The sequence below is a fragment of the Bombus huntii genome, chromosome 1 (genome assembly GCF_024542735.1).
Source record: "Bombus huntii isolate Logan2020A chromosome 1, iyBomHunt1.1, whole genome shotgun sequence".
In the NCBI taxonomy this organism is placed as follows: domain Eukaryota; kingdom Metazoa; phylum Arthropoda; class Insecta; order Hymenoptera; family Apidae; genus Bombus; species Bombus huntii.
In genome coordinates, this window is record NC_066238.1 from 7,619,731 (window position 1) to 7,630,371 (window position 10,641).

The 10,641-nt window shown below is 38.0% G+C and overlaps 1 protein-coding gene across 1 annotated transcript; it reads right to left on the minus strand.

Moving 5' to 3' along the window:
* Window positions 1-802: 802 nt before the first annotated feature.
* Window positions 803-2,468, minus strand: LOC126867336 (syntaxin-17). The gene is made up of 5 exons (XM_050621750.1): window positions 2,038-2,468; window positions 1,776-1,971; window positions 1,487-1,698; window positions 1,203-1,419; window positions 803-1,130 (listed from the first exon to the last, which is right to left on the minus strand). Exons 1-5 carry the CDS (start codon window positions 2,167-2,169, stop codon window positions 982-984), a joined length of 906 nt encoding a protein of 301 aa, XP_050477707.1. The 5' UTR covers window positions 2,170-2,468; the 3' UTR covers window positions 803-981.
* Between the last annotated feature and the right edge of the window lie 8,173 nt (window positions 2,469-10,641).

Sequence of the window (10,641 nt, forward strand, 5' to 3'; positions counted from 1 at the left end):
TTACAAACATAGTATAGAATAGGTCATTTTGCAAATGAAGTAATAGAATTCTATACTTCTGTAATATGTTTCGAGTGTATTATCACAGAACTTAGTCAATGGTAGTTCGAACGATCGATGCGCAGTAAATCGAGACGTTTCGTTATGCGCAGTCACGAAGTCAAACTTTCATTGCAAGTTCGGTTTCGGTATTCGTTCGTGATATTAGTTTATTTGCAGACACTGTTTACAAGCAACAATAGGCTTTCGGTTTTCGTGTTGGCTCGATACCTTGTAATTGAGTAAACACCACGATACATGTAAGAAGCATATAAAAGGCGCGTCGCGAGTGCTCCATTACGTCGATCCTGCTCAACATAACACACAAGTTTTATATCATTGTAAGTACATTTCAGTGAAAAAGTATTTAATTGTTTCTATATATGTACGTTTTCGACGTAATATTTGCAATAACATAACCCTATCTAATCGCATTTGTTTGGTTAATATCATTATTGAGAATAATCTATATGCTATATGCAATATATATATAGCATATAGCATATGCAATATATAACGTGTATATATATATGTGTGCTGATGTTTCATACAATTGTATAAAAAAATTTACTTTTCGCAAATCAAAGAAATTTTTGTTAAGGATCTTAGTAATTTTAATAATAGAATTTGGTCCCGGCAAAAAATTTCGTAATTAATCTACAATGTTTTTCTTGAACACATAACTTAATAGGTTTGTCACGTGTTGCAGTTAAAAAAATTTATCATAAATCACAAGTTATTTTTATAGAAATATCTAGTCATAATATCCCTAATAATAATAATAATTTGTAAAATATTCCTGTTTTATATACAGAATAAATACAAAGAATCCCTAAATCTTTAAAAACGTATTGAATTATTAATATCAGTGTTTTGAGGCTAAACGACACTGCAGGCATTTTTTCTTTTACTCTTATCGCTAATATCACATTTTGGCATATGTCACAACTCCTTCTTAGTTTCTTGTAAGTTCTCAGGTAAAGATATTGATTTCTGCACAGATTTTTGCTCAGTTAAACTGTGCCCCTCCGTTGATCTCGATTTTTGCATTTCTATCTCCTTTTTCTTTATTATGGATGCTCCAGTAAATCCTGAATATATAATATATAATGTAAATATCATGAATTCAGATTGTAGGAGTGTTTAATGGTAGTGGAACTTACCTAAAATACCACAACCTAATGCAGTTAGACCACCGACTTTTAATCCAGCTAGTAAACCAACCGGTCCACCAATACAAGTTCCAATTACAGCTCCTGCTAAAGGGTACATAGTAACTTTGTACCTAGCAGCTTTTTGAAGGAATTTCTCACCCTCTGTTACATTCACATTTGTTACTTCTATGTTGTCTTCTACTGCATTTACTAGCTCCTTTTGATCCTAATTATATAAGTAGAAAATCATAATATAGCCAAAAAGATAAGTCTGAATAAACTAAAAAATTTACATCAACAATTTTGTTAAAGTCAAGAAATAATTGATGAAGTTGATGTATATCTTCTTGCAAGGTGTTCCAAGTATGCAGACATGCCTCCTGATGCTGCAGCTCCTGCTGTTCTTTCTGGAGTTGGATATATGTGTCGTCAAGTGGATGACTTTTGGGTTGATCTTCTTCTTTGGGTGACTCTGGTTGTGACATGGGCAAATTCAGCTGTAGTTCTACGAATACATATAAATTGTCTTCAAACCGTGACCTCAGATGATGTGAGTGATATATAAATATAATTTTATTTCACCCATATATTCTCTGATTGCATTCATGATACTTGTACGGGCATTGCCAGTTAATTTATCAAACTGATTAATGTCAGAATCGAGAACATGAGCTCTTAAAGTATCCATTTGATATAGTAATTCTTTAAGCTGTTTTATAATCCTAGCTACATTTATGTGTTCTCTATTCATCTTTTCCCACTCATGTTGTGTTCGATACTGTAACAACAAGAATTTATGTGAACTTACGTGAAAACTTAGAAGATAACCTAATTTAATACTTACTTTTTCAATGTTACTTTTATGCCGTTTTAATAAGTTAACATGATGTGGTATGGCCACATTGAAGTTATTAATTTGGATCTCCAAGCGCCTAATAGGTTGCTTTATTGCAACATTTTCAGTCCAAGACGACATATTTTTATATCTATTGTTTCAAATTTTTATCTGTCACTTACATTAGTGTTTTAGTAATTCTCTGGACATGATACTTCGAAGATTTTTTTATCAGTTTGTTACTTGTTATTGTAAAACATATATTAATAACTTCTTTTTGTATAAAATATGAAGTATTTATATCGTTAGATATTAAAATAATTTTTTACACGATCAATTTATTTTTGTATTATGCGGGACACGAAAAACAAATAATAAATCAGTTGAGTATTCCTAAGTCAAACCATTGACTAAATACAGGAGTTATAGGAGACGTACTACGCTTGCAAACATTGAGATGATGTCATCGCCATCTGTATTAGTTTTCTTGAATAGTTAATTCGCAATGACTCATTCTATCGAGAGTAGATGGCAGCATGCGCATTGTTTTTGGTTAAAATAATATTCGTTCAAATGTTGAAACGAAACCACTTTATGAATTACTAAGATGTACTTTCAATTTATTTATTTTAGATTGAAATTTATTTACTTATGATTTCCATCCACGTTACTATTTATATTTCGGATTTGTTCATTTACCTAATATAAGTGGACCATATAATATAGAAAATTGTAACAATAAAGGCTGCAAATATTTTTTAAATTATCGAATTCCAGATACTCTTCAATACTCCATTTACATATGTACATCTTTCCTAAAATTTCTTCCCTCGATCAAATATTTTTTAAATCTTCCTCAAACGATACAATACGCAAAAAGAGAAAGGAAGAGATACAGACTCTGAAAATTCCGTTTACATATTTTTTTTCAAACAACCATTGAGTTAGCAATTGTACCAAGAATTTCGATGCGTCTCGAATTCGAGTTCTATCAGAGTTAGCTAAACAATAGCTACTTGTTCAGCACCAGCTAGAAAGTCACGAAACGCTGTTCCAAAAGGACGTACGATCTTGATGAGTTTCACGAGGGCTTGCCGAATGTACAATTCGGTATAAAGCCGATGAAGCTTTCGGTAATGAAAAACCGATTGCGACCAAATAGGCTCTGGGCTGCCGGTGACGTGTAATCGAGTCTTCTCTTTCGTCCCTTCATCGTCCCACCGTCCATCTCCGTTCTATTCACCCCTTCGCTGCTCTCTTTTCCCTTTCCCTCGTTTTTCCACAACCGCCACCCTGTGAGCTTCCATTAACCACCATACGTCATATATACCAAACGGAGGGAACCATTTTGTCCTGGTTTTTGGTGACCTCTTATTTGAAAACGGTATTTAAATTACTATAGGCTATCTTGATATTCTGTCTCTAGAGCTTTCGTCACCGATGTCGCCTAGTGTTCTGTTCCAGTGATTTGTTCTTCGACAATGTAGAGCTTACTGAAATTTTGTTATTCCACCACGAATTACGACGATTCTTATCTTTCGTACGATGATATTAAATTGAAGATAACAAGCCGAAATTTTATCGCCTTCCGGATTCTATTCTTAAATGATTGTAATCATAAGTGATCTCCGAATTGTAGATGTTTATCCAAATTTATATTTTTATGAACACAACTGGAGAAATGAAAGAGGCAAGATTAACTCGTGGTTAGACCGTTGTTTCGTGCAAAGCAGACAATCGTCTCAATTTTTCCTAATAAGACAATTAGCTACGAAAGACGAAACAAGATAAAACGGAAGAGGAAAAATGGACGTGCCCAACGGATCTTTGCTTTGTGTATGTTGCAGGATAAGAAGGTATTGCCCATTAGAATGCAACGTGCTTGTCTGCAATCAGACTGGTACAGGCCTCTAACTAGCTACGGATCCAACGAGAGCGAAGGATATGAGCGTATAACGAAATGAATCAATCTACGCAATCGATATTATTCTAGTAACTCGTTCTTCTCGAAGCATCTATTCACGCTTCTGTGTACTATGTTTTTGTACCATCTATGAAATTTTAATAAAAGAAGCGTCTTGTATCTTGTACGTAACGTACAGTTAAAAAGTTAATTCACTGTAATTGAAATTTTAATATTAGGACCAACGTTTGTCTTTAGTAGGTTGTTTCGTTTCTCGAATGAATTAATGGAAAAATTAGTCATCAAAGTAACATTTTTATTTTAATATATGAATGGTATAGTTTAATGATTCATAGCAAATTTTAAGGAATATTTATTTAGTTATAAAGAAAACAGAGTTTTTCTGCGATCGATTGTACGCATTATAGTTTCTTTGTGGGATGCAGTATTCTTTTGGCTTATTGAATGCACGCGAACAAGTGAACGAATAGCAGTTGCGACTGTTCCTAGGTAGCTGTCTCGGGAAGCTCCAATGCCGAGCACGTGCCTTTGTTACGAGATAATACCACTTCCGAATTTATACCTAAACTCCGCTTTAGAGACTTGAGATTCGAGTTGCTAATTAACGGTCCGAAGTCGACAAAGCTTCCGTCGAAATAAACAATGATAAACATTGAAATTAGAAGAACGTTTCATGGAGTGTCACGTAGAACAATGCTGTCAAACGAATCCCTATCACCCTGGGAAAATGCTATTGCTCTGTATTTACACTCAAGTACAGATTCACTCTATTTTATTTGGTTATTCAAGGTATTTTATTAGAAAGATAAAAAAATCCAGATTTTGTCTCAGTTTTTTAAACATATTTCTAAAATTTGTTCTTTAACATATTGCAATACAAAGTAATTATTGATCTGACATTATTATAGGTATATTTAGCACAATGTAATGCGTTTGGCATAAGTTTCGAAATATAAATATCAGAAGAATTCAATCAACTATCATTCGAATATTAATTCCTTCGAAGATAGAAACAAATGAAAACAATTGCTATCCTGATCTACGGCTATCTCGTATTGCAGTATTCAAAAAATGCTCTTTAAAAAACTAGAGGCTGTTTCATTTTTCCCGAACAGCGATTTTAGCGATAAAATTCCAGGGAACAATCTTTCATTTAGGAGGCACTTTCCACCTGCAGTTCACACGCGATTAAACGACACCGCGGCGACGTAATAACATTAAGTCGGCGCGTGTCGCGCTCGGATCAGACGAGATTCATTTTCCAGTATGGCGCGAAAAGAGCGAACCTTGATAAAAGCGAGTGAAACAAGCGTTACCGTGGCCGAATATGCAAATTTTCGACGTACACACGCCAGATGATGATAAAATATGCGAAGTATAATATATAAGATAATAATAGAACGAGCTACCAGGGGAGGATGTGTTTCGAAAGTTGCACTGTTTCGGACCGGCCAGTAACGACTTTATGAATAACTGAACGCCCCGCGACACGCTAACGATGCGTCGTCCGTTTCGAACCGCTCCGTCCGCATTAATTTTCTTGGTTCCGCTTTCTCCAAAGCGGATTTCGCCAGTGTCTTGTTATCGTGCAGCGAGTCGTTGGATTATAGCTCGACGACAATGTCATGGATCAGCCTCGACGATTTAATTAATCTTTGTCGCGTGGAAAATACGCCGAATCACGTTCAGGCTGGAATCAAAAGCGCGTGCAACTTTTGACAAAAGGCTAATCACGCGAGTACAGGATTTGTCATGGGACAATTTTTAATGTCTTAATTTAAAATGACGTATTTCAGATTTTTCGTTTTTCTAATTACTAAAAGTATAGAGATGGTTTTGACAAACATCAACGTTGGCTTTTATCGGGATAAAAACACTTTTAATTACCTGTTTTAATTATAATTCTGAAAATATGATACACCTAGATATACATTAAACGCCGATAGCTTTAACGTTAATGGATAAATGGTTTCATTTTATAAAATGATTAATTTCGTGTTTAATTTTCGTTGCTTCGTAAGAATATTTAAAATGGGACTTGTCACACGTGGAGGCGGTGGAGCGCCCATGAAACGAAGGGAGCTCTTCACGCGCGCGTGAATTAATTCATGCAAACGGCTAATTCGAGTGTCCGAAACAGATTGATCAGCCGAAAGATCGTTCGGGCATACCGAGTAAATTGGTTTGCTGATTTTCATCGGATATCCGATTTAACCAGTCTACCGTACGAACGACGCGAGAACCGAAGTTTTCTGAAAATAATGAATCCCATTGAGATCCATCCACTGACAACGAGCAATCAGTCATGCTTCGAGTGAATCGGAAAATAAAAAAAAAAAAAAGAAAAATAACAGAAGAAAAAACAGATTTATTTCTATTATTATCGCACTGCATGCAGCGAGATCCCATTCATTTTAATCGTATAAACGGAGAAAAAGGAGACAAAAATAACATCAAACGAGTCGAATAAACGGATATATGTATGTATGCGTGCGTATAACAAAGTGGACGGGAAGCAAAAGGCGTGTTATCGCGTGAAGTTTATTCGAAATCATCCGTTTCCGTGTTTTAAACCCCTCGTTCCATGATTTACGTGTATAATTTCTGGAACCTCTCACCCGTGTATGTGCCTCATTAAAACATTAAAAAAAAAGAGAGAAGGGAAATGAAGAAAGGAGGAAAAGAGAGGTTAAGGGAGAGATGGAACACACCAGGCGCCAGCAACAAATCCTCCTCCCTCGAGCAGAAACTCGAATGTAACGACACGTACAATTTACTGCTCTCCCCTTTTTGCGGGCATTATACGTATTCATGCCCGCCAAGAATTCGCAGAACGCTCGGTATTAGCGAGAGAGAAAGAACGAACGACTGGAACGCGAAGAGATGAAGCGAGGCGGACGGGGATGAAGGGCGAATGGCAGAGGGGTAGATACGGCACGCGAGTAGCAATAATTCTCCTCGCGACGATATTTCAATAACGCCGTATAAAGTATCGGCGTCCACCGATATAAGCCCGATATTCAATGGGTACCTATCAGTTTTCCGTCGTGCACGGCATTAAATCTGCATCCGATGAAACCGATTCCCTCTTGAAAATCGCGCCGAGCACTCGGAAGAAAAAGGATCTGCCATCGACAACGGCATGTCTCCAGCATTCGTGTCTGTCGATGATCCGAAAGGAAGAAAAATGTTTCCGTCTGGCAGTCTGCGACAAAAAAAAAAAAAAAAAAAAAGAGGCGCGACCGGTTCCAACGAATCTGCTAATTTCCATGGGCGAGACGCCTGCGATTGTAAAGAGCCGTTTGAAGTAGAAGCGTAGAATCTTTGAACGATCGAAGAATCGGCTTTCACCCATTGTAGAATCGTCAAGCTTTCGAGTATTAAATTACTCTATGGATCAGTCCTGAACAATTTAACTACGTTTCGAATTCTTTTTCGTAATATTTCTTGCTCGAGTCATCTACTTACGGAATCTCTAAATGAAACTCTCACGCATTACATCGACCACCTTCGAATCCTTTCAATTTCACTCGAGGCGTTCTTGATTCACGCAGTTGGTGACGATCGAAATAAGCCGTTGTCACAACGTTTTCTCTCAAAACATACCTATCAGTAAGTAGTGCGAGAGACAAAAAAAAAAAAAAAAAAGAAAAGAAGAGGAGGGAGGAGAGAAGAAAAGCAAAAAGCTCGACGAAATGGAGGGTAGAGTGTGGTCGATCGAGCTCTCGGTGTCAGCGTGAAATGTAACGAGGTCGAACTTCTAATATCCTGTTCAGAAGAGGTCGGAGAAAAAAGCGAGTCAATTTCGAAAGTGGCAGCCGTCGCGCGGAAAAATTTGTCCCAGCCGACACGAAACCGGTCCCATTTATGATATTGAAATCATCGCGATGGTTTCACTGTAATTGTGTCGTCGGCTCGCTATTATTCAATTTCCGTCGGAGTTGTTGAAATTTGCGTGTTACAGGTAACCGGGTCGATCTTGCCTCGTGTCAACACGCTTCTCTTCGCGAAAACGAAAAAGAATTACTGTCTGCGCGGTATGCGTATGAATTTATCATTTTAAGATGTGTAACAGCCGTAGAGAAACAATTGTATTGCTTAGGCTATCGTTTTTTTCAAAATCTCTTTTGAACAAGATAAGAAATTGTGACTTAGATTTTCTGGCCTTTCTATGATTTTACAAGAGGAAAAGGAAATTATCTCTCTATAAATTTTACTAAAAAGGAAGAAACAACTAGGATCGCGAGTCTATAAAGTGAGAAATTTAACATAATTTAAGAGGACGTTATCAGGATTGTACGTTTGCCAGGGGAATCGTCGCGACACCACGGTGAAATAGATTTCAGGCTATGAAGGAACAAATTCGCCGCATTTAAGGATAATGTATCGCTACTTACTGCGCATTTCCGACGGTGGGTAAATAACGTCGGCAGTCGCTTCCTTTTGTCACGGACGATGAAATTAAATTCTTTTGTTATTGTTCGCCGCCGGATTTACAGTTTGATCGCCGACCAAGTCATCCTTTATCTGTGTTTGATTAATGAACACCTCGTTCTATCTAAGCATTATACGTGTATACACACGTGATTATCTTTCAGTTCTCTTGCTTACTATTATTTTTTCGCGGTTTCTTTTCATCCTATTCTCTAATTTATGGTACCCTCTGGTCTCTTCAGCGATAAACTTCGAAAAAATCACGGACAGTTTTTATACAAAAGCGAATATAATTCGTTTCATCAATTTCTCTTAATCGAAACTGAATTTTTAGTTGATTCTTGGTCGATACAATTACACGAATATCTAATTTAGAATCTGGAAATTATCCAAATAGCACGATATTCGCTATTTCTGCTGTTTATCCATTGGAAAGCGTCATTATAAACCGACATCGTCTACGAATTTTTGTAACGTTACCATTAATTTTGGATCCTCGAGCCGCGCACTAGAATACGTCGCGGCTAACGTACAATAAGCTTCGGAAATCTATCAACCGATTCCCAGCACGTATCAAACCAAACTTCAAACAAATCCGAGCGGGACAATCGTGAAGCTAGGTGGTCGGTAATTTACCGCAATTTCAGGAGTCCTTTCAAACGTGGACGTCTATAGAGCGTCCCGAGTGCGGGCAAACATTTATCGAATCGCTCAACATCGTTAACGACGCCGCAACGCGAGTTCTCCGGCGAGTTGATCGCGCGTCGAATAATGGAGGACCGCGCGTCGGCCAATAATCGGACAGTCGCGTCATCGATGACTCGTGTATTAATTAATTCCCCGGATGGACCTCGTTACAATGGCCTAATTCGAACGGTTGTTACGCCACCATCAACCTATTCGCGACACCGATCCGGTAGCAGCTAGTGGAGACAGCGAAAATCGGTCAGACATGTTGTATCGTATGCGCGTCAGTAGTTACGAATTTAGTGGTCAGACACGCCGGTAGACGCGCTGTCTGCATCGAATAGCCGCTTTCTCTACCCGTTTATTTTCGTCAAGCGTTTTACGAGCTCGTTCAAGGCAATGATCTTTCAGTGTTTCCGCATGATTCATTGTTTGTTTCATCGTACGTTACGCAACACTGAAAACAGAGATAAGCTATTTCTTGCTTTATCCGATCACATGATTATCTTTGATATCGTCGCTCTGTTTTCTAATTATATAGAATTAAAATGTTGCTCGATTACGAGAAGAAAAATTACAATCTATATTAATTCTTCAATTAGCAGAAATTGCTATTACCGATAGGAGAATGATCGTTATAAACAGAGATGGTAGCTCTAACAGCTATCATACTTATTGAGTTCGGCTCACTAGAGAGACCAATTAACAGTCAGATGAAAGAGCAGGTAACTCTGGAAATATCTGTACAGACGAATGAATGGGTAATTGGACGAGTACAAAAGCAAAGAAGGAGACAGTGAGCCAATTAAACTAAAAAGAGAAACAATTAAATAAATAGACAAAGAACAAGAAAGTCCTTCGAGAATCGTCTGATCGGAAGAGATCAGGTCTTCGACGTCAGCTGGTACTATTACGACACTGACACCCATTGATTTATTCCTTCCCCCCTCCCCTCTTTCGCTTTTAATATTGACGAAACTAATTAAACGTCTCCGAAGGAGAAGAAGTTACGCAAGGTAGCAGCGATTCAATGAGAAGCCTGACAAGCTTCCGCATCTACAACACCCATCCCTTGTGTTTTACGCCTGGACGATTTCGCGCTAAGCAGAGGTCATATAACGCTGTTTCATTCCGATCCTACCCTACACTATCTATATTCCCGTCCTTATTGCCCTTTCATCCGCTGAACGGCTCGCCTGTCGGCTTATCAATGAGAGGACGACTGTATTGAGCAAATAGCGGAGTAGAGTTTCAAATAGAGCAGAGAGGGGAGGTTGCTCTTCGAGTCGTACTCTACTAGTTCCACGGAGATTCGATTAGCCGTCGCCTCTATCGAGACGATTGTCGCGTGGCAACGCGCGGATCTCGTTGTTCGAGACCATAATTTCAAGTCTATTCAGTTGTCTGTACCATTAGGCTCTTATAATTTGCCCATAATTCTCCATCGATATTAAATTTATCCTACCGTGCTGAATAGAGGGTTCTGGGTTCGCTCAAAGTCCACCCTCCAACCCCTTCTATTCCATTCACCGAAACGTTCGCGAGTTAAACCACAATTACAACCATAG

Coding starts and splice junctions, on each gene's coding strand:
- LOC126867336 (XM_050621750.1), bottom strand. CDS start 2,169: ATGTCGTCTTGGACTGAAAATGTTGCAATAAAGCAACCTATTAGGCGC. Junction 1,972..2,037: donor ATAAAAGTAACATTGAAAAA/GTAAGTATTAAA, acceptor TTGTTGTTACAG/TATCGAACACAACATGAGTG. Junction 1,131..1,202: donor ATTAGGTTGTGGTATTTTAG/GTAAGTTCCACT, acceptor TTATATATTCAG/GATTTACTGGAGCATCCATA.